At 39.6% G+C, this 23,724-nt stretch overlaps 2 protein-coding genes across 3 annotated transcripts in view; one reads left to right on the top strand and one right to left on the bottom strand.

Annotated features, from left to right (window-relative positions):
• Positions 1 to 5,505, top strand: part of LOC119721248 (solute carrier family 28 member 3-like) — a 47,215-nt gene extending 41,710 nt beyond the window's left edge. For both annotated transcript variants that reach the window (XM_038191230.1, XM_038191232.1), the window contains exon 11: positions 1,612 to 5,505. In XM_038191230.1, coding sequence (XP_038047158.1) covers positions 1,612 to 1,760 — 149 coding nt within the window. In that variant the 3' untranslated portion in view covers positions 1,761 to 5,505. The remainder of the gene's footprint in view (positions 1 to 1,611) is intronic.
• Positions 5,506 to 7,604: 2,099 nt separating this feature from the next.
• Positions 7,605 to 23,724, bottom strand: part of LOC119721247 (cGMP-inhibited 3',5'-cyclic phosphodiesterase A-like) — a 51,270-nt gene continuing 35,150 nt past the window's right edge. The window contains exons 8-13 of the mRNA XM_038191229.1: positions 20,768 to 20,967; positions 17,345 to 17,548; positions 16,034 to 16,195; positions 14,614 to 14,788; positions 13,234 to 13,344; positions 7,605 to 12,295 (exon numbers count right to left, since the gene is read on the bottom strand). Coding sequence (XP_038047157.1) covers positions 11,928 to 12,295; positions 13,234 to 13,344; positions 14,614 to 14,788; positions 16,034 to 16,195; positions 17,345 to 17,548; positions 20,768 to 20,967 — 1,220 coding nt within the window. The 3' untranslated portion in view covers positions 7,605 to 11,927. The remainder of the gene's footprint in view (positions 12,296 to 13,233; positions 13,345 to 14,613; positions 14,789 to 16,033; positions 16,196 to 17,344; positions 17,549 to 20,767; positions 20,968 to 23,724) is intronic.

The raw sequence follows: 23,724 nt of genomic DNA, 5'->3' as shown, positions 1-23,724 counted from the left end.
GCGAATTTGCCAACAAACCACTCTGTGCAGCCATGCGTATTGTATTGGAAACCTGGCCACGACAAAATCAAGAACTTTAGGGGATGGGATTGGATACGGGGGGGGGGGGGGGGGGGGGGGGGGGGATTGGACGCCATCTGACTAATTTAGGCGCTGTTCAAACAGACGGTATGAGACACTTTTAGACATCAGGTGGTTCTTTATTCGTTGAGGCATATTTGCAGATGAATACACAAAATTGTAGACAGCTAGGCCACACATTTTTCGTCAAAAACAATTAATGGAGGCGGGTGGGGGGTGTAACACCTTATGATCACTCTATTGACACCCTTGATCAGACAGTCAAGAAGAGGGCAATCACACTTTGTTTAGTTCAGTCATATATGAGTCTTGGCTTAAGACTGGATTAAGATTTTGTTTCCTTTTCATTTGGGGGGGGGGGGGCCTTCCCCAGTAGAGGCAGTATGTGCTATTGAAGGACATCTTTTCTTTCATAGTCCTCTTCAAAATCAAAGAGGCACCTTTTTCCTTTGATATTTTTGCTGACTCAAATGTACAAGTTTCAGGCTGTGTTGAAATTAATGGTACACAAAATGTTAAATCAAATGTTCAGTACAAAGTTACAGCCAAACTCAGATGCATGTAATTTCGGACAACTATTATATGTGGACATTTTTTAATTTGGGGTTTTGAATTACATGCAGTGGGGAGTGTGGCCTAGTGCTTAGGGTCCATGATTCTTGGTCAGAGCCTGAGCTCAGGGGTTCAAATCCAGTTGCTGTGTCCATGGGCAAGCCACTCTACCCCCGCATCCCTCTTCCCATCAAGGATTGTAAATTTAAGTACCAGCATTTGCTAGGGAGTAGCAATGGACTGGCATCCCAAGCAGAACAGAAATAGCCTCTCATGCCACTGAAACCGTAGATAAATACCAGCCTGGTGGGCTATAGACCTATCGCCGCTTGCGAGTTAGCCACGCCCCTTGGACAACCCTATGGAATTTTGTACGTTAAGTTTTGTTTGTCTCAGATGTTGCGCGTTCCGCGTCAATTGGACAATACTTCACAAGCTGCGTTGATGCGATTCTACTGCGATAGGTTAATTATTTGCTCATGACAGGCTTTATTATAGTCATACAGATCCTTGTCATTTGGTTGGTGGCACTCACATCACGTGACGTTCATTATCGCTCCCATTTATGCTGGGGCTCAAAAAGTCTCATTCGCCCATGGTGAATGGGATTTACTATTCAACAGTTAGGATCATCCTTGTTCCGTGGCGCGGTATTTGTGTGCAAATGCATGTTGGTGTGCGCATTGAGCGTTGCATTTCATGAAGGGGTGGTTTGGAAGAGAGAAATACATTTCCCACCAATTTTGTATTGAAATACAAGGATCTATATGTCAGTTATATAAAACAAATAAATGTTGAGTGGCTTTAAATTGTGAAATGGGAGGAATATTATCGCAAGGTAAAATCTGGACTTTCCTATTTCACGAGGCGAACTCTGAGCCACTCAATATTTGTATACTATTTCACCACTTTGCTTGACCGTCTAAGCCAAAGTTGACTCTGTTTTTTCCTTGTCTTTGTGTCCTTTTTCCCCTGCAGGTATACTGTACGTGGAAGAGAATTATGTGCCAATGACAGGCAGCACAGTGCTACCTGGGGGCATTGGGGACGTTGCCAATGCCACTGCCATGGCCAACGTCACAAATGTCTATGATGTCACCAATGTCACTGACTTCATGACGACATGATGTTGATGGAATGGATGGCGCCATTGCGCTGAAAGTGGTATCATAACTTAGTATCAATGCATTTATTGATAGATCCAGCAGGGTAATTGTCTGAGTGGTTGCCATGGGAACCAAGTGGGGCCAAACTATATGTTGAGATATTCATAGAAAGTATTGTACTGGACAAGAAATGCCTCAATAATCCACTGTATGTCAAGAAAACAAAACCTCATGGTCTGTCAATCCATTAATATCTTTTACCTGTAAACCATCAACAGCTCTTTTCCAGAAATTCATGATTTTATTTTCTTACTTGGTGTTACTTCCTACATGTATTTTTTACATATATCTTCAGGGTCTGCAGGCCTTTTCGTTAAAGATTGTGTGTGGTACTTGAATTTAATTGTAGGTTTAGGTTATTATACATGTACTCAGTTTATTAGGTGCATACATAATTGTTTTTATAGGTGTGGTTTCTTTTCAAGATTTCAGCATGTGTGCTAATGTTGCATGGCAGTATAGGAATATGGTTCGAATCCAACTGCTGGTCATATGTTGTGTCCTTGGGCAAGCCACCTCACCTCTACTTGCCTCTCTCCACCCAGGACTATAAATGGGTACTGACATTAACTAGGGAGTAACGTGCGATGGACTAGCATCCCATCCAGGGTAGTAGAAATATTCTTGTAGATACCAGTAGATATATTCGTTGTGCTACTGAAACCGGAAATAAACACCAGCCTGATTGGGCCACATTGGCTTGTGACAAGCTTTACTTTTTACTTTACAGCCATTATGCAGAACAAGACAAGGCAAGAAGTAAATCATGGCCCAAGAGCACACAAAATTTGATTTGGTTGATTTCTATTCAAATTCTATTCTAATCAATTTGATTATGTTCAGAATGGCTATTCAGTGGAAGTCTTTTCATGTATCTGCTCTACACAATGGGCGGACGTAACCCATTCATTGGCGTTACGAGATACTCCTATATGATAGCACTGCCCTGCTCATGAGTGACAGTGAGTCAGTCTGTGAGATAGGTGCAAAGAGAACTATAGGCTGGTCCTCTAGCTGTATCTCTGTTCTGGGGTGTGTAAATGAGACGGGATAAAGACCATTGTGTAGAGTATTTACTACACCTTCAGACTCTATGGGCTCCGTGCGCCAACAAAGAGGGCGCATTTTTCCCTCTTTTGAGAGCTCAGTGTACGGGACACACAGCGTGGGCTTACTGTACTGTACTGGTTCGCGCGCGGGAAGTCTGCACGACTTCCTGAACGTGCAAAAGCTATAGCCATCGCATCTTCGCGTGAGCGTCGGGCGCTGTCGACGCGCGAATATGTTCAAATACAACTTGTGATGGTCTCCGAGACTAATTCCCACCTCTATAACTTTGGATACATTCGAAATACATAGTGGATGGATCAGGAACCAATCTAGGTCACCCCCAACTCTCCTTTTCTGGCTGTTGATGGGGTACTTGTGAACGGAACCCATAGATAAGTTTTGCAAAAATGGAGTGCTAGTATTTTTAATATTTATAGATTGACTGCTACATTTTTATTGACACACGCTGTAATTGTACTTGTCAAAGGCCTGGGCCTAGGCAATAACTCCAGACATTTCAAAATATCACTTTATTTGTGACTATATATACATGTAGTTTAGTGTACATTTTTAATGCACACAAGTATTCTAATATGGCCTTATTAATTAGTAAAAACCTTGATTATAACGTAGTACTGGGTACTACAAAAGAAGTTTACTTAAAATCCACCTTTTGTAGAATTAAGTGAAGTTCTATGTCTGTTTCAATCAACTATTTCTCATTCAAGATTTTGGGCTAATTTTTTTTAATTGCTGTTTTATCATTTATTTACTTTCTGTTAATTTTAAATTTGTATATATTATGGAATGTATTTAGCAAATTGAAGTGCATTCAATTTAAATTTTCCTTAAAAATTGTGTGACTTATACAGTGGAACGCCGCTATAACGAACATCGCGGGATCCACAGAAATTGTTTGTAATAGCGATCGTTCGGTATAGCAATATGAAGCTGCCGGTGCTCCGGTACTCACTTTTCAGTGAAAAGCGCCCTTCAAAACTTCACCCTGCACGCCCTAGTACTTCTAGTTACTAAAAGATGACTTTGAACACATGCCGACTATTAAATAATGTAATTGCACAGATTGCGAGCGTACTACTGGTACCTACAACAATGGGTGGCTTTCCCCTTCTGTTCCTTGGGAAAATAATAGCCACTTTTCTTTTCCCAACAGCAATATTTGGCACATTTTGTACACAAAAATCAAGAGCCAAGGACGATGTTCGGTAGAGCCGAATGTTTGGTAGCGGTGTTCAGAATAGCGACGTTCCACTGTTTTTGTACGCTTTGAAATCATTCGGCCTTAAGAGGGTGGTCTGTGTTCAAGGAGTCGCCATTTTTATGTAAACTTGCTATGTGTATACATGCTGAATATGTGTACACTTTATACACGGTAATTGAGCAGTTCTTTCTGTGTCCCATACAGGTGAATCATCATTTGATTTTGGTCGTCAAATCAAGTGAAATCAAATTGCAATTTCAGAGCTAAATGAGCACTCTGTCCCTGTGTGGTATGAAATGTGGACTTCTATGAAATATGGACTCGTTGGTGGTACAATGCATTGCGCATGCTAAGTAGGACAATGACTGGTCACATGTGAGGGTGACGAGTCCATATAAGGTAAAATGAGACCAGATTTGACAGGAGTCCATACAATACCGGTAAAAACTGCCTTTTAATGCTTCTACAGCAATGTACAGCTTAGTTAGATGTATGCGTAGCACAACGAACAGCATTTTATGATCTTTGTTGAGTTAGATTAAATGAAAGGTCATCAAATATTAATAGACACAGCTGCTTACTGTCTTTTTAGTAAAATTGTTTTAACCAAATGATCATGGTCCGGTTCGTCTAGAGTTTGAATTTTTTTAAAGGTAATACATAGAGTACTACTTTTATAGCGCAGTTTCATATCAATACAACCGGTATTTCTTGAGTTATCATCCGCACAACGAGTGTGTTGCTTTTGTTCATGGTCAGGCAGGTTTACAGTGGACTTTCACTGCACATTAAACACAACTTTCTGTTTTGTATAGGAATATACTGGTTTAATGCCTAAATATTGAGTACCTAGTTCCCTCTATTAATAGACAGTATGTACAAATATAATATGACTTGAATGCGGGGTTACAACAAGACTTTGCCGTTTTGGAAAGGAATACTTGATGCCTCCTATTTTCGTTTTATGACCGTGAGTATATTTTAAAAAAACTTTGCACAACCCCTTTAAAAGTGCCTACTGATCACGCCTTAATACAGTTTAATAACAACTCTCACCACACAGATTCTATTGTTGATTCCGTTTTTAGTTTTAATAGTTTCTCCATATTGCGCACACAGTCATGCAAATGAAATTAAATCCGTTTGCCATTAAAAGTCAACTTTACGAATCGAAAATAATCTACACATCTTTTCCTACGTCCATGATATATCGTAAACTGTCTTTATCATGACCTTTGACACGAGTTGATGTAGTTTATCGTTACCCTAGATGCCCCATGTTGAAAATGGGGTGGATAATGCAACCCTTGAATTTTGTTGTTTACTATTATTGACAAATCACCATAACCTAAGAAAAAAAGCCAATTTACAATGTAATATACAAACTACTTGGACTTTATTTACATCATAAAAATATGTGCATGTGGTAGTTAACCCGGGTGTTTTGGTGGCGTTTCTGTTAATATTGGGATTGACTATGTACACTATTGCGCCAATGTAATACTGCAAGAGCAAAGGGTTCTATAACAAACGGGAAAAAGGTATTTATACAAAGCAAGATTACTTGACATAAATCCCCATACAAAACCACAGCAGATATAGGTAGGGGCTGCCTATTTGAACAGGTTTTACATAACTTGAAATATGAACTGATAAACACAGATTTGGGATGAAACGTCCGACACCAATTGATTTACGGCACACCCAAAAGGATCAGGCTTTGCAGTCGAAACATGTTGATATATCGAGTCAATGCATGGACCGCAGACCTGTAACAAGGAATACAGATTTGAAGTAATGAATAAGTTTCTCGTAGAACTTAAGGAAATTTTGGATTATTTCCAATAAACAAATAGCTAACAATTTCCAGTTTAACATCAATGAATATGGCTCTATGCACTGACTTCCGAAAGATATTGTAATATGACAGAACACAATGGCCTGTGTATCAATAAGAATAAATTAAAAAAAAAGTAATACAAATTTTGCATTTAAAGAAAGCTCATAACCACAGTACATTTGCAGAAGTCACAATTGTTATGCCTATGTACAGAAGATTCCTGAATGTACAAAGGTACGTACAACATAATAAATAAATAGTAAAATATACATGATCTTAGACGTCCATGGACAACAAAATATGGCACAAGAACTGAAGTGGCCACCGGTTTTTATGAAGAGAATTTCACTGAATACTTTGAGCGGTAAAAGTTCACAACATGTCCAGCAAGTTTCGTAACTGCCTTGAATCTTACAATTCTTTGACAGGACAGATTAGAATTTTGTGAACCAAAGAATGTAACAAATTCTCTGTGTCAATAGAACTTGTGCATAGCAGCCATCTTAGGCGGTCATCTTTTGTTACATTAAAGCCAGAGTCCATCATTTGCAGCTATCCAAAAAGTAACTGGTGTAATTATTGTTGAAAAACATACTTGGTTGAAAGATAGTAAGGGAGAGAAAAACTCCCTGTGAAATTATTCTTTCTGGCAAGCTGTCATTTTGAAGTTATCAACGAAAGAAGGCCTTTCCAACGGTGCGTCTTAAGACGCACTGTAGGAAAATTTAAATTAGTAGTTCGTTTTGTTATTTGGCGAAGCGCGCACAAGCATTGGCACGACGCACACGTGCGTGCGGTTTGCTATAATTCGTCAGATCAGTGCGGGACATCGCGTATAGCTACAATCGGCTCAGTGAGAACGTGTCTCGGACGCTGAATTCAGGCCCAATTCAAAACTTGATTCAGCAACTTTTGATTTGAAAATGAGATCCTAGAATGCTGTTTTTCTCGGAATATACAGCTGAAGCTTAGCTGAAACTTCATCAGGTTAGTTGTTCAGTATCCTTCATTAGATTTTGAACACTTTTGTTGCTTCAAACGAACAAAATGCACAAATTACAAATGATGGACTATATCTTTAACTCAATGAATGCACAAATGGTTCACTCATGCATATACCAGCAAACAAAGGCACTGCCCTCTAAGATGGCTGCTACGCAGAAGGTCTATTCACAGACTGTGTGTTTGTTTCAGATTTGCGAAATCAAAGTTGGACAGTATTTTTTGCAGAACATTAGCCTAAGCGGTCTTTTTTTTAAACTGAAAGCACGCAAAGTTAGAATTTTCCTGTAAAACATTTTTTAACATCAGTATATTTTTATACAAAAAAATTAATAATATCAGTATAATCTATCAATGTCCCATGCACTCCTTTTTTAAAACTGAATTCAAGTCGGGGAAAAAGTAATAAATTATTTACTGTCCAGCAGGTTATACAGAAAAATAAGTTACTTTTGAGTAATCGCATCGAATATTAAAATATGTTCCTTGTCAGAATGACTACATACTAAATGCAATTTGAACACTATGACCTAATCTGGTTAGCTCAATAATTTAATTTAAACAGATCGTGCAACAATTTTTGTTCAAAATACAATGTTCAAATAACAGTTTTACAATTTCCAGCGAGGGTTGAACAAATTAACCCTCCAGTCACAATACAAAGTATTTCTACCTTGTAGGGAGCACAAGAATATATTTTGTTTCGCTTCATTTCTAAAACAGGTAAATTAACAAACGATATAAAAAGAAACTATGAACACAACCGAAAGCACTGTTTCTCTTCAAATTATTATCATTTAAGAGAGAGATACGTTTACGTTTTCTTTAAAATGGAAGTTAGTGTATTTCCAATACTTCTTTGACTGAACGTTTTTTTTTTTATAATAATTTTATCATACCTACAAAATTCATGATAATTTTTGTTCGCCTTTAATTGGGGGAAAAAAGTCTGTACCCCATTCAGTTTTGTCATGATTTTAATATGGACAAAATTCCAAATGATAAAAAACATGTTATACACTTGGTTTAAGTTCCAAGAATTCCAAATCCTTAATAATTGGAATTAATTTCAAATCAATTGGAAACTTCATAAAATATTGATAAAACAATGAAAAACCTTTCCAGATATTTTATTTTCTGATATCGGCTAATTTTGTTCCCCATCAATTCTGATACAGTTGACTGTCACAGTTTGTTTCAAGCTTAAAAGCGTACCCATTCCCAAATTACATCACAGGAAATGAAACATGACAAAGGAATACCTTTTTTAACGTTTCAATGAAGTAACCTGATTTGAGACTCATTGCCTTACGAAAACCTCGTGATGATATACAACCAGGATTTTTTTTTGTATTTCACAAAGGACTGCAATTAAAAATGTGTGTTTTTGTATTTCTTAACATGACATTAAAAACATCTGAAAACTGATCTTTGTAAACAAAACATTTTAGTTAAATAATCCCTATGTTTTTCAGGTGTACTAAAATGCATTTTAAACTCAAAAACCATCTAGGTATACATAGCACCACAACAAATGCACTATTTGCAAATAAACGTTATCATTTATAATATTTTTTTTTAATCTGGTGCACTGAGGGGGAGTTGGAATTCAATATTTTAGCTGCAGGTTGAGGGGAAATCACTCAAATACTACTACAGACAATCATTTTGAGCAGAAGAAAATGTCACCAGCCAAAATGCCTTGATTATGTACATTGCTTTGACTGGTTCACATCTGATTTTGTTCAGTCAATCCATGGTGCACAGATAAAACCAGTCAAACACACTGACAGGCGTTTTACCCAATTTCATTATGCTGCCAGAGCCTACTCAGTATGGCAAAAATGTTTTTTTAAAAGATTGGGAATTCACACTTTAACCCTATCGAAATCAGGGTGTTTTGGGTTTTCTCAGGCCAAAAAAGTCACTCTCAAAAGACTAAAATGGTTGTCCCAACACCCTAATGTAACCTAAACCAGATAGGGCTGTACATCGGAACCGGGTACCCAAGTACCCGACCGCTGATGTCAGGAACCGGTTCCAGAATATGGGATCGGGTACTCATAACCAACTTTACAAATTACTTAATTACTTCTACGACAATGAAATAGAAAGGTTTCGAATGCGATTTTGGGGGGAATTTTCAAAATGAAAACCAGGCTAAAAAACAAAAAAAAACTTTTTATTTGCATTCTAATGGATTGAGTTTCTTGAATGGGTACCCTGGTACCTGTGTTTCTTTTATGGGTATCCTGGTACCTGTGTTTCTTTTATGGGTACCTGGGTACCCATGTTTCTTTTATGGGTACCCGGGTACCCATGTTTCTTTTATGGGTATCCGGGTACCTTTGTTTCTTTTATGGGTTACCGGGTTCTTGTGTTTCTTTTATGGGTACCCATGTTTCTTTTATGGGTACCCGGGTACCCATGTTTCTTTTATGGGTACCCGGGTACCTGTGTTTCTTTTATGGGTACCTGGGTACCCATGTTTTACCTCAATAGGGTACCCAGTTTCTCTTACTACCCATAAATGCACACCACTGAAACAAGAATGGCTAAATTGACTCGGATGTGAAAAATGCATTTTACAGTCAGCACTGCGCATTTTCTTTCTTTTATTATTTATTTTTTAAGACTCAATATACCCTGTACTCCCAAATACTTTTTGGTGTCATATTTGTGATTCCAACGCCTCATGCATGCATATTCTGTCTCTTTGTTGGCAGAGGTATGGTGCACGGTGTCTTCCATTTTTACTGCCGACTCCCTCGAAACTCTTAGGCCTAACAAAGTCAAAACATGCAATGCCCATGGCAACCAAACTAGGGAAAGTCTCAAAAAGTCAGAATGCTTGGAACGTTCCAACGGGGAACATCGCCTGTTCCAATTGGGAACATGCGTTGTTCCCACGGGGAACAGCCCGGGAATGCCAGGTGTTCCCGCGTGAGAACATTGGTCTATACACGTGGACACTTACTCGGGAATGGCCTGTTCCACTGAGTTGGGAACACGCTGGGAACACAAGGCATTCCCGATGGGAACACACAGTGTTCCTAAAGGAACGTTCCATACGGAGCGGGAACATTCCAACTTTTAAGACGTTCCCTTAGCACACTGACTGCTGTAGTAAAAAATAAAATTTTAATAGAATGTAAGATAACATCTTAATAGCTTCTTGTCTTGAATCTTATGACCTCACATGGATTTTTTTTCTCCAATATTCATTGATATATATTTTAATATATACTTCATATATTTTATAAGTTGGAGGTCAAACCGGTTTCTTGAAATAAAAACAAAAAATCAAGCTGCTGTGAAAAGAAGAAATTTCAATAATATTTTAAAAACCGTTTGGACTCATCTTTGAGATATATTATATAACTGTCTATATAAATATATCTCTATATAATTATGTTGATTTTTTTTACTAAATAAAAGAAAATAGTGGTTAGCATCTACAATGTACCTTATTATTTAGGCCAATCTTGTAATCTTTTAGAAGCTCCACTCAACTACAATGTTTTCATGCAATTCCAAACACTTTCTAAAAGTCTAAAATATTAACAGTGCATTCGTGCTGAACATAGTTCCCGTTTAATTATGATACAAATGTCAAACAATTAAGGCCCGCTTAATAAAAACTATCTTCAGTGATAAACTTTGCAGCACTATTTGTGTTAAAATAACAACTTAAAAAACTATGATAATAAATGTTTTCGCTTTATGTTATTCTTGAGATATATACATATACGTTCACATAGACACTAACTCATTCTTTATACAATGCCCAATGACTTACTATTTTAGTTAGTAGTTGACCATTTTTCTGTTTAGTGGGCAGTTTTGCGTTGATAAGCACACAAGGTTATATTGTTTCTTGCACGCATTTTTTTTTTTTTTTTTTACAAATACTGTATGTTGTTTTTCCTTTATAGCACTCACAGTGACAAAGACCATCATTTCAATACCACACCATTTCTTGCATGTTATCTTTAAGTTTGTAAGAAGTAGCTAACTAAACGGTTAGAGATCCTCACTAGCATTAATTATCACTTTAACCAGGTTTTAATATACACATGTTTAACCAGCACCAAGCTAGGCATGCCACTGACCAAATCTTGGGTCGATCCTGGTTAACACTTAACCATGTAACAAACATTTGTTTTATTTTACACAATACCATTTGATACAGGCTTGCAATTGCTTCGTGCAAGTTTCAGGTTTTCTCCTTTTCGCAAAACAAAAATGGTTAGACCATCGCAAAGTTTACTTATATGTTTCTTATTAAACCTGATAAGCGCTTTAGCACCTCAAGTCCAAGCTAAGGGGCAAAAAAGAAATTTCAGTTTTGAAGTGGGAGCGAAAACCTGGAGAACAAATGTCCAGGTCTGACCCGGAAAGTCGGGTAAGGACATCAAAACAATCCACAAAGAGACTCTGGCAGGAATTGAACCAGGTTATCAGATATGGAAGGTGGGGTACAACCGCTACACCACCCTCATTGGCCAAGGTACAGTAGTACACCAGATTCATAACCTTTCAATCCGATCAAAACAGTGCAAGATCCACCCAACTAATTTCAGGACAGTTTTGTTCCTGAACGGCCTCAAGTAAAACTTCATACCGAGACAAGAGTCTGAGACTAATGGTGGGCTTTCCGTCTGTGTCTTTTTTGGCACTTTGCTGCAACTTTTTAAAAACCCAAAATTGTGGAAGCAGGTCCACAGTTACATTCCTCTGCTGTTTAGTTGCGCAGTTCATGTAGTGATGCTTGCAACTTTTCTTGGCAGAACCATCCACAGCTTGGATAGCACAGCTGCACCACATTTGATATTTACATGTAACAATAAAACTATTCCACTGCAGCAAACGGATTACAAAATTCTACCGTCATGTTGAATCCTGAATATGCCAAAAACAAAAATTACGAATAGCAGATATTCCTGGGCTGTAGCTACGCACCAATGGGCGATGTCTCAGATGCTATCTTACCGGTACCTCTCTTAACCTACTCTCATCTATCCTGCTCCTCGTCTGAGCTGACCCTGTGCTTGATCTTGGAGGCTCTGAGTTCCTCTTGGCTCTTCCTGCGTTCCGTTGTCCCCTTGGGTCTCTCCGCCGGCTCCTTCACCCGTTGCTCCTCCTCTTGCTCCTCCTCGTCTCCTTTGTCGTCCGAGTTGCGCTCCTCTGAGTCTTCCCGGATCGGGGCCATCCCGCCCCCGTCATCTTTGCCGTCTTTCTTCTCCTCCCGCCTCTTTGTGTCGTCCTCCTCCTTTAGGACTTTGATCCAGTGGTCGTGGTTCTCCTTGAGATGCTTGGTCAGGATGCTGACCATCTTGCGCTGCTTGGTCTTGGCGCTCTTTAGTCTTAGCTTGGACTCCACTGCGACGGACAAAAATTTGCATCCATTTACCATCACAAACAAATTGGCATTTATCCTAACTCCTTCAAGGAGCCTGTATGAGTCCTGAACAAGACAAGACAAGACAAGCCTAGCAAAGCTGGTCCCAGAGTGTACAAAATTCTATTCAATCGATTAAGAACAGCTATTCACTTGAAGCCTTTCATGCATGTGGCCTACACAATGGGCCAGATTTAGCCCATTCATTGACATAATAGGGTCATGTTTTTTTCAAATTTTTGGACCAAGGAGAGACTTCAGCAAGTCTAACAAGTGATAGTGTACTTGTTTACACATACAAAATGTGGACGTTGAACAATAGAGGACAATAGGGTCCACGAATTGACCGAGGGTCCTCGATTGACGATCATGTATAAAACATATGGGAGGTCTTCCTAAAAAGTTGAAGTACAAACAAAAGAGGGACAATAGGGGGTCCACGATTGAAGGTGTTTGAAGGTGAGTCAGTCAGTCAGTCAGTCAGTGAGGTATAAAGAGGACTGTAATGGTAGGCTGTTTTCGCTAGGCTAAACTTTACTTGTGCAAACTTCTCTAGTAGTTATTACACAAAGTAGGCTTCCAACCTTGCACGGAAAAAGCCTGAAGAGTGCACTTTAAAAGTACCCCATTTTGTCAGTCTGCTTGTACTAAACCCCCTATCCAAGGGCAAAGTTGACCTCTAATTTCTTGGAATCCTCATTGGACAGATTTACACCAGTGACCCAGCAACATCACGTATGTGTACAACATGTACACATGAAATGTACACCCATTGATTAAAGGTGCTAAGCTACCCAGAATGCTTTGCAAAGTCTCCATTTCCTTCACACAATTTTGTGAAATGAGATTAGCGGTTACCAGTGCCTTTGGATAGGACAAGCATAAGTTTCAGGAAGTCAGGTACCAGTGAAATACTTACTTGGTCCCCCTTCACTGGATGTGTCTTCTTCTTCTATGTCGTCCTCTTCTTCCTTGATCTCTTGTTGAGGCAGAGGGAGGGCAGTCTCTTCACTCTTATCTTCTTTCTCATCTGAAAATCAACCAGTCATATTTTGACATCAAGGAAACCCACCATACATAGTGACGGAATTCCGAGGGCTGCCTAGGGGACTTTAAACCCCTTTCTCCCTCGAAAAAAAGGGGGGATATAGAATCTTTGAACTTTTCTTTGAAGCTGCCACCAGTGGAATAATAAAGCATCAACATTTCCTCTTTTTTTTCCCGTTGCTACGTGAATGATCGGTGATAACTGCTTACAATATCTACGGAATAGAAATGTTCTTGGCCTTAAAATGAAAAACCAACTTGGCAGACAAGTACCGGTAGGAGGGTTTTCGTAAAAGTAAATTCAATCAAGAGGTATGGTCACGTGGTACTTGGTTGGTTCTTCTCCTAAATACTCCGCAGGGGAGGCCAGAAACACCAGCCGCGGGCAAACCCCTTCACTTAGCGATAAGTGTTACTGAGTTCTTTAAGTGCATTGTATTACACAACGCACGGGACCTACGGCTTTATGTCCCATCCGAGATCCTTGAATACTGTTTTCGCAGAATATACAGCATTCACAGAGCTAAACCTTCGTTTTTAGATTTTGAGCTATTTTGTTGCTTCAAACGAAAAAAATGCACAAACGACAAATGATCTTCACCCTACCTTTATGCAGGAGGCTGTGGATTGGAGTCCAACCCAACTAAGCTTATCTCATAGCACTAATTAGTTTACAGTGCTTATAAAATTCCGTTTGTGAAGGAAAAAACAGTATTGAATTAAAGGGAAGATACAACATTTGCAAACATCACAAAATGAAATGATCAAATTATCACGAAATACCTACTGGATTGTAGGGAAGGACAGTCTAAAGCATCCTGTAAAATCGTGGCTCTTGGTGAGCTGAAATTTTCAAGAAAAATGGTATTTTTCCAACGCTGGTCGGCCGACCAGCGTTGGAGAAAACTGGCATTTTTAAAAAAACTGCTCCTAATTTTTCATATTTAGTTATTCCGCATTTTCTTAAGGGGTACAAGCCTGCTAGACCGATTCTCTGACCTTAATTCCCCAAAGTCTATAAATTGCTCCGTTTCATCTTAAGTGGGGTCAGGGAACCAGACTACAAGAACATGATTGGTTTTCTTGGTTTTTCCAGCATCTACAAGCCCAAAACGTGAAACAAGTCAGTTGAACAATATTTGCCATAACATACTAATCCATTTTATTTCTGAAAATACAGCAAAAGCAAATGTTGTACATTCCCTTTAACTCCCTGTGGAGATTGCAAATTATAGTGTGCATGAATCAATACCTTCATTTTCGTCCTCATCCAGCCATCTCCCCGGCAGTAGGCCGGCCGAGCCGTATGCATTGCAGAGCGGTGCGACAAGGTGGTTGATAAAGCCTTCTTGAAGCTTAGCCAGCTGGGGAGCCCCTCGGTCCATGTAAGGGGAGACTGGTAGGCCAAGCTTCCTCTCATCGTCACCCTATGAACAGAAAACAGTAGATGAATGTGAATCACTTTCACTGATCCCAAACCAAGCTCAAGTCATATTACTCAAGGAAAAGATGATCCACTTTTAACCCTACGGCAGCTGGGATTTGGGTCATCTCATAGCTTGGGGTTCCCCCTTTCTTATCTCAGAAATGTGATGACTCATTGTTATCAAATTTCGTAAGCTGGTAAAGACTTAAAAGGTACAGCCCATCATTTGTAATTTGTGCATTTTGTTCGTTTGAAGCAACAAACATGCTCAAAATCTAAAGAAGGGTGCTGAACAACTAACTTGATGAAATTTCAGCTTCAACTGTATTTCGAGAAAAACAGCATTCTAGGATCTCGTTTTCAAATCAAAAGTTGCTGAATCCTGTTTTGAATTGGGCCTGAATTCAGCCCCCGAGGCATGTTCTCACTGAGCCGATTGCAGTTACGCGAAGTCGCGCACCGATCCTATGAATTGTAGCAACTGCTCGCACGTGTGCATCTTGTCAACGCTTGCGCGCGCTTCGCCGAATACAAAAATGAAACACTAACAGAAATTTCCAACGGTGCATCTTAAAACGTACCGTTGGAAAGGCCTTCTTTTGTTGATTTCTTCAAAATGACAGCTTGCCAGAAAGAATAATTTCACAGGGAGTTTAGTCCCCTTACTATCGTTCAACCAAGTGTGTTTTTCAACACTAATTACGTCAGTTACTTTTTGGATAGTTGCACATGATGGACTGTAGCTTTAATGCTTAGTTCAATCTAATTTCAGTGGGAGGGGTATATATTGCATGTGTGTAATGGTTCACACGGTAATTGCACAAACCGGTCGAATCTCTACATAAGCATCAGGCGCCTTCAGCATTGCGTTCAAGAGTCCCCCAGTGGTCTCCCCCAAATCTCCCTTTGTAACCGTTGAGGGGGTACTTGTGCACAGGGTCTGTGGTCTCATTACGTTGAGAACTACATGTATGGGCTTCGTGCGCCAACGAAAGAGGGCGCCCTTTTACCTAGCAACGGCCGTCCCATGGGCGGGACATTTAGCTGGTTGACGCACACCGTTCCTTGTGTGTGCCGCACGTACACCAGGGGATTTGTACTATGTACATGCAGTGGTACGGCCGCGCGTTGCGGCAAATTATAGCAGTCGGGCAAGATGCATCGGTCAGTCACCCCCAACTGTACTTTCTTTGCCGGTGAGGGGGGTACTTGTGAACGGAGCGGATGCTCTTTCAATCCACCTTACCTGTTCATAGAATTCCTCTGAGATGCCCATTGTCCAGCAGAAGTGAAGGTCAAAGGTCTTGGTTGGTCCTGCGATGTCGGCCAGCTTGATACACATCTGGCTGACCAACAGGCGGTCACCCTCAGATGCCCAATTGATGCCCGACGCATCCACGTCGTTGACCTGAAATGTGAATCATTGATTTTCCTCTTAATTCCTTTTAACAAATCACGGGTCCCTAAAGACTGCACAGGCACTGCAGCTTGGGAGCACAACCAACCTTACAATTTTGAAAAGAGAATTGTTCAGTTTCAAAGATTGAAGAGAAGCTGTAACTAATATTCCAGGAAAAATTCATGGAATTAGTATGAAACTGAGAACGCAATCCATACGTGGACTTGCATGGGATTCAAATACCGACCACAGAGATAAAAGACATGACTCTCCACTTGGAGAAGTACTGAACATTCATCACAGCAGTAACACACATTTACTTGAAACTTAAATCCATGTTGGGATGACTATGAAAATTTGGCTGTAAGTGGCTTTTTTGTCTATACATGTAGATCAAACTGTGTACTTCATGCTTCAGAGTAAAGCATCAACAAGAAAATTTGGTGGCAAAAAACTATGACTTTTTCATTTCTAATATCCATGACTTTTGATTAGAGAGTCAACTGAATACAGCAAACTGATAATTTTTTTTAGTGTAACCAGTTCGCGTTGGCAGCCGTGATAACACTAACTGGCTGTTTTTATACACAGGCACGGCTGACGGGTTAAGACGTCAAGATTGCCTCGACTCACCTCCGAGTGACATGTACACACGCTAATCCCTCGTGCCTTTTGTACACACACACAAAGTCTGTGAAGTCTGTGGAGTCGGAAAGTGTGTTGATCTTGAATTGGCCGTTGTGCAAGGCCTATTGTTGTACAATTTAAGCTCCGAGTATTGAGGTTTCGGCAAGAAATATCGTACAAATACTGTTGAAATGACTCCTGCGAATCAGTATTTGTGGAGTTTGGCTGTATATCAGAAGTTGGCTGAAAAAATTTGCCTTTTGCTAAAATCAAAATTTTTGGCCAAAAAAATCTCGGTGCTAAGTGGTTAAACAGATTCTTCAAAATAACGTAACTCACACAAGAGATTCATTGTCAGATGCGCATACTGCTGACCTCACTATGCAAAATTTGAATAATTTCATCATAACACAAAGCGCCTGTTAACATGTTCATCGATGCACGCCCCTGGCCCGACCAAACAACAGCCTCCGAAAACATCATACACCAAATGAAATGAAATCTCTCATATGTTGACAGGTCTTTCTGTACCTTGGCATTAAACTCGACCAGGAAGTCAAAATGCCTCTTGAGATCGGTGGCCAGGATGAACTCCACCACCAGAAACCTGAAGCGACGGAACTCGGCGTCCTCCAGACAGGACAGGAAGTTGTACTCGGGCTTGGAGATGAGGAGACTCCAGGAGGAGGCCGCGTGGTGGTTCTCCAAGACGGAGCGGTCGTTGTACAGAATTGCCTGAGGATGGGGTTGGGGAAGGGGTGGAGGGTGGGGGCCAACAGAAAAATGCGTTTATAGGTACATGTATCTGGGCCCCATTTTATAAGCCGATAAGCAGTAAATATTGCATAGCAATTTATGCTAATTGTACGCAAATTTATGTGCTTAGCCTAATGGCATGAGAACCAGTGGCAAGCAATACACGCTGCATGTTTTTGGCTGGTATTCTGTTTTCTATGTTTAGTAATTTTCTGTGCTGAGCAGGTCATAACATTGGTTGGCACATTTTGCAAACCACAGATTGGCAAACTACGTAAGGTCAACGTCGTGAATATAAAGAATAGGTATTAATGTTTCCAAACATTGTCATTGGATTGTTGAAAATACAAAATAACCAACAAACGCTACCAAAGACTTAATCAAAACGCCTCTTTCTTACATAATCAGGGTATTAATTTGCAATATTTGGCAAAATCTGCTGCCAACCACGGCATGATGCCCTAGCTTGTGCCAGCCCATATAAAATGGCGCTCAATGTTTTCTAATGAAAGAAAGATTTCTTTCAAATACGTATGACCAATTCTGGCTTACATACATGTAAGGGTAGTACATAATTTCTTTGCTGGTAATGTAAAGCTAAGAATGGTGATAAAAAAAAATGAAAAATTCTTTGCTATTAGCACAGCCATATTTACACTTGGTCCCTAGTCTGAAGATGCACACGAGCCGCCTCGTTGCGGCCACTCAGACGTTCAATTGGTCTGAAACCTGACAACCAAGATGCAAAATGAGTCACTACATGGCTGGAGGGTACGCACTTAATTATGCTCCCATGTCTGCTGGTGAGAGTACCAAAGAACAAGCCACGAGAATCATGTATGCATGAAATAAAAAATCATTTTCCTGAAACACGCCCTTAAAACGGGTGCGATGCAAGATGCTCGTTTGCAAATGCTTTTTTGATCTCGATGGTATTGAACAAGATGCAATGTTAACCATTTTGGATGGTTTCTGCTTGTTTCTGCATGTCTGTTCTTACCTCTGCAAGCCTCACACAAGCTACATTTTTTTCCCAAGTTTTGCCGCCTCTATTAACCTTTATTATGCCAATACATGTATCATGCCTTTTACAGCTTTATCAGCCTTTTCGCTCATTTCAGAAATAAATATTTCAAAATGAAATAAATTCAATTTTCACATTAATTTCTTAAAAATATTCCAAATGCTACATGTACCTTTGAAATATACCCAAATCTGACGATACAATTATAGTGGAATCCGGGGACCAGAATTAGAAGCTTTTACTGCGGTTGTGTCACGCTCATGCGCATACTGCATGGAGTGCACACGTTCTTAAAGACGAGGTGCGCGCACGAGCATTTTGGTATTCCTATTGGTCGCAGGAGCCCGGAGTGCGTGCGTACTACCTGAGCGTGACTCACGCGAGCCTTGCGCCACCGCAGAATATGGCTCCCGCCGGATTTTTCTATACAAATTCGTATAACTTTTGTGAACATTGTTTATCGATGTTGACATTATAATTCACCTTTATGTACATGTATACAACATCTTACAATGCATTTAATCGGTATTGATCAGTTTAAATGCATTAGACCATTACAGCTTTATGAGTATAAGCGTTGCCCATGTTTGTTTTCACTGAGTGGATGCCAAACAAAAGGTCTTATGCACTACACAAGATAATTAACTCTTGTGAAAATGGTAGCAGCCAACCTAATGGTGGAAATCGTTAAAGGACACCAGTTAATTGGGTTTTAACTGTACTCGATATCGGCCTTGTGGCAGAAACCAATTAAGGCTTTACAATTAGAAACAACTAGCCATTAGCTGTACGTCTGCTTGGCTTCGGCATTGGTGATTCCTTTACGTCAACACAATGTCTTTTTTTGCCTACGCAAAACTGCATTTAGTAGCACGCACCCAGGACTTTTTTTTTTTTTTTTTAACCAGATGAAGGCGCTGTAGCCTTTTCTGGGAACCAACAGGGGATTTATAAAGTTTATTGCAGCGAATGACAACTTCTCAAAATCACATATTGTTAAAAATGTGATTTCTGAATTATGGCAAAAGCTTGATATCTTCGTCTGTTTCTACTCCCCATGTTGCTGAAAAATGTGGCCTATTCTCTTATGCACTTTCTTTTGTTTGTTCTCGGTGTATACGTTAAGTAAACAAATAACCCTATTGCCCATTTTGTCACTAAAACTATGCAATATAATGTATAAAACTATGTATCAATTTCTTTTTAAAAGACGATCCCATTCTAACAAAGAATTGAAACTGTCAAAAAGAAAAGTGTATTTTTTTGACAAATACATTTACTGAGAAATTACTAAAATTGAATCCAAACAATTTAATTTACAAAAGTTGTTACAATTTGACAATTTGCTCTGACTTCAACATTTTAAAGTTTGATGGCATATTGCCAATGAAACTATACTGTGTTTCTCCTTTTTTTTTAGAAAATGGGTCAAAAGTCTTCATTATTTAATATTGTCATCACCAGTGATTTTGAATAGCTTCTTGTGAAACCATAAATGATCACAGTTGGAAACCTTAGTTCTTCTCTTGTTGGAGTTTGTCTCTAACTCTAACTGTACTACATTGTACTACATTGTATGAATTCTCTGATGAATCCATTCAAACATTGAGTGCTTAGACGGTTTCAGGCAATACACTTACAAGCAAGGCAGTTAACTCTTTCAGTGCCAAAGTCGTACATGTACGAGGTATATTAGTTAGTTCGAAACTGCCAACCTCGTACATGTACGAGGTAATGTTCGTACTTAAAATCGCCAAACCTCGTACATGTACGAGGTAGAGTAAGCATGTTATCACAAGGGGGCGCTCTCGCTCTTTCTAATAATATCATTTTCATTCAGGTAGACCTGTATTTATTTGTTTCATTCGAGTTCTTGCGAGAGGGCACAGCACTGACACTCGTATTTTCTGCAAAAATTGCAGAATTCCCCTGTGTGCAGGACAGTGTTTCAGGGTGTATCATGATGTATCACGATGTACCAAGGATACACCAGAGAGCAACAACAACAAATTTAGTGAGTAAAACTTGTTTACTTTTTCTTTTTTTTACAGAATTTTGAACAATTAAAAAAAAAAACGCTCGAGGTTGGGCACTTTCGGGTTAAACTTTTCAAATTTGGAGGGCACTGAAAGAGTTAAATCACACTGGCTAATATTTAAACGACAAGGACATACCTGGGGTGCACTTGTCGCAACCAAGAAAGCGTTGGTTCGCCCTGGGTGGTCGTAGTCGTGCATGGCCGCTGCTGTGAAGAGGGCCATCAGCTCCAGGGCAGGCAGGTTACCGGCTAAAATACCGTAGCTGGAGTCACTGCAGATACTGGCGCGCGGCGTGACCGTCGGGGTGTGGTAGGAAGTGAACCCGTCCCCGTCATCTGACAACAAAGGGTACAAGATTCACATTTGTACAATTATACATTGTACAACTAAGCCAAGAGTGTACAACCTAACCCAAGAGTGTTAAAACATCGGAATGTAAAGCTTTGTTTATGAAACATGAAAACTGTGTGCTTGTTATGAAATTGGAACGGAAAAGCTTGAATGGAAATTCACAGGCCTTGTAGAAAGAAGAGGAACCCAATAATTGCCTTCCCTTATCTGATTAGATGTACATACACTGTAATGTGATACGATCAAGCTAAATGAGTCGTTTGTCAGGAATTTTTATTTGGAGATACAGGCCAAAATAGGGCCACTTCATCACATCACTTCATCACATCTCTTGGTGTTCTGAATTCCATAATTTTTGAACTAAAGATGGTATCAGCATGCGGTTTTCACAGCAGTAATGCTGAGAAATTGTGTTCTTTTCAAATCTGTAAAAAATGAAAATTTACCAGGGTCGACAAACCACTCATGTACGGTAGCTTGATCGCATCACATATACTGTTCATTGTAGGTCTTTAATTTCTACAGCTTGGTATTCCACCAAACTACAAACTAAATGGTACTAAAGAATTAAGTTTAACTTATGAAACAGTTAAAAGCAACAACACTTACACTATGTGTACCACTACGTGTACATTGAAAGATACTGCAGTCATTTGTAATGACTTAGCAGCATCTTAATTGTTACTCTTGTCATGGACCCCACTCGATGTAAATTGTTCCAGTAATTTGAAGGAAAGACCTGACAAAATCACAAAATTCATGTGTACACACAAAAATACTGCATTTTAGATCAGTGACGATGGAACCATGTAGCAGTCAGTAAATTTAGTACTGTATCCCATTTGATTGTAAATATTCCATATTGGAGATTTTGAAAACATAATTTGGACAAAATTGATACATGTACCGGTATACATGTATGAGACTTGAATTTTTGAGCATCTGAAGAGCTTTAATCATATCCTTTGAATGTTCTTCCAGATTTGCCGATCAATACAATATGAATCACTTTACTTGCAAATTGACGTAATATACATAACGTACACGTATGTTTGTGCCTTCCACTTAGTTTGTCTCATTGTGCCCAGGTATCCCACTCGACGCTATCAGCCTTTGTCCCTTAATAAGGCTTAAATGCGGCATGACATAATCAGTCTTTTCTTACTCTAATGTTTGTTTCAATAGGTCTATTGATGCTCCGTATTCAAATGATGTAGTAGTCTTTTCGCAAGCAGTGATTTTCGTTGATTAAGATGTTTATTTTGTTTTCCATAAAAATCTGAGTTTTTAGGAATAAGGGAGACAGGTCTATGGAAGTGAAGCCAGCAATGTCAATGTTCCCTTCCAGGTGATAAAAAGGGAGCTACAATTTTTTTGGAAACACAATTATTGATTTGCTCTTTATCAGTATAATTCACGGTCAATTTTCATGGCAAAAAGAAAGAAACGAATATATTCCTTTTAAAAAAATGTAGCCCAGTTGATTATATGGTGAGTTTTATTGGAAAATTATTTTGAGTATATCTTTTCGGGGTATAACTTTGGGAAAACCCACATAATGGAAATTTTGGACATTTTATGCCACCATAGTGCGAGAATATGTTGGTAAAATGTCGCCAACATGCGAAGACTAGTGGATGTCTCACACTGCGCATGTGCAGCAAGTAATCCCCAAGTGACTACACCGGCAATAGGCTATGAACATACGTGGTACGTATGTACCGGTAGCTCCCTTCTTACTGAATGCATGCCACAATGTCAACAACAGTCTATGATTTGGTTTTTGCTAGTCCAAAAGGGGCAAGCCTCATTGTACCTGACTAACTGTCATCACTGACATGCGACTTGGCCTGGATGTTGCAGTGATATCGTACAGGAATTACCCTTAATGGGCTAAATCCAGCCCATGGTGTACACCAACTGCATGAAAAGACTTCCAGTGAGTAGCCATTCTAAATCAGGTGAATAGAATTGTGTGTTCTCTGGGACCATTTTTACTTGGTTTGCCCTGTCTTGTTAATAAGGGAATACATCTGTGCTTGGCCAGTTTTAAACACTATGTGTAAGACCGGTTTGGAGTCTGGATGCTGATAATGACCCTCAAAGAATTCATGAATACCTTTTCGGTCACAACAAGTCAACAATTATAAATTTACAACGATTTTGTTCAACTATTTTACTTCATGTTTTTTAAAGCACCCCTCTAGCTATGTTATGGCTTATCCATCCCTCTTGTGAGTAGTCGTAAACAGCTCCTGATATGGAGATTGGCACGTGCGTCGCGTGTACTGCGCGATGTGGCGCAGAACGTAGCTGTGCCAGTGTAGTGTGAATTTAGGATTATGAAATACTGACTAACTGGTAGTATTGCGCATGCCTACGTGAGGACTGTGAATGTTCAATCAATAAAATGGTAAAAGGCACCGGATTTCATAGGAGTCCCAATTTCATGTGACACTGGAAAAGTGTGTAAGACCAGCCAGCTGGTGTTTTATCTACCGTTTAAGACCAATAGGAATGGGTAAACTGTCTTAGGTATTTATGCGTAGATTATCAAACAGCGTGACCAGGTGCAAGGGCTCGTGTGACAGGCAAGGTACATGTTTCCCACCTCTGAAGATTCACCATTTCTTAAGTCTAGTCAGTTCTCTCAGATTTTGTTTTAAATTCAAAGCACTCCTTGGGAGGATCCACCCTTAAATCCATTCATGTGGCCCCAGCTTTCTTGGGCCGACATGTCC

This window comes from Patiria miniata, unplaced genomic scaffold, assembly GCF_015706575.1.
Source record: "Patiria miniata isolate m_02_andy unplaced genomic scaffold, ASM1570657v1 HiC_scaffold_13, whole genome shotgun sequence".
Taxonomy (NCBI): domain Eukaryota; kingdom Metazoa; phylum Echinodermata; class Asteroidea; order Valvatida; family Asterinidae; genus Patiria; species Patiria miniata.
This window is presented reverse-complemented; position numbering and strand designations above follow the sequence as displayed.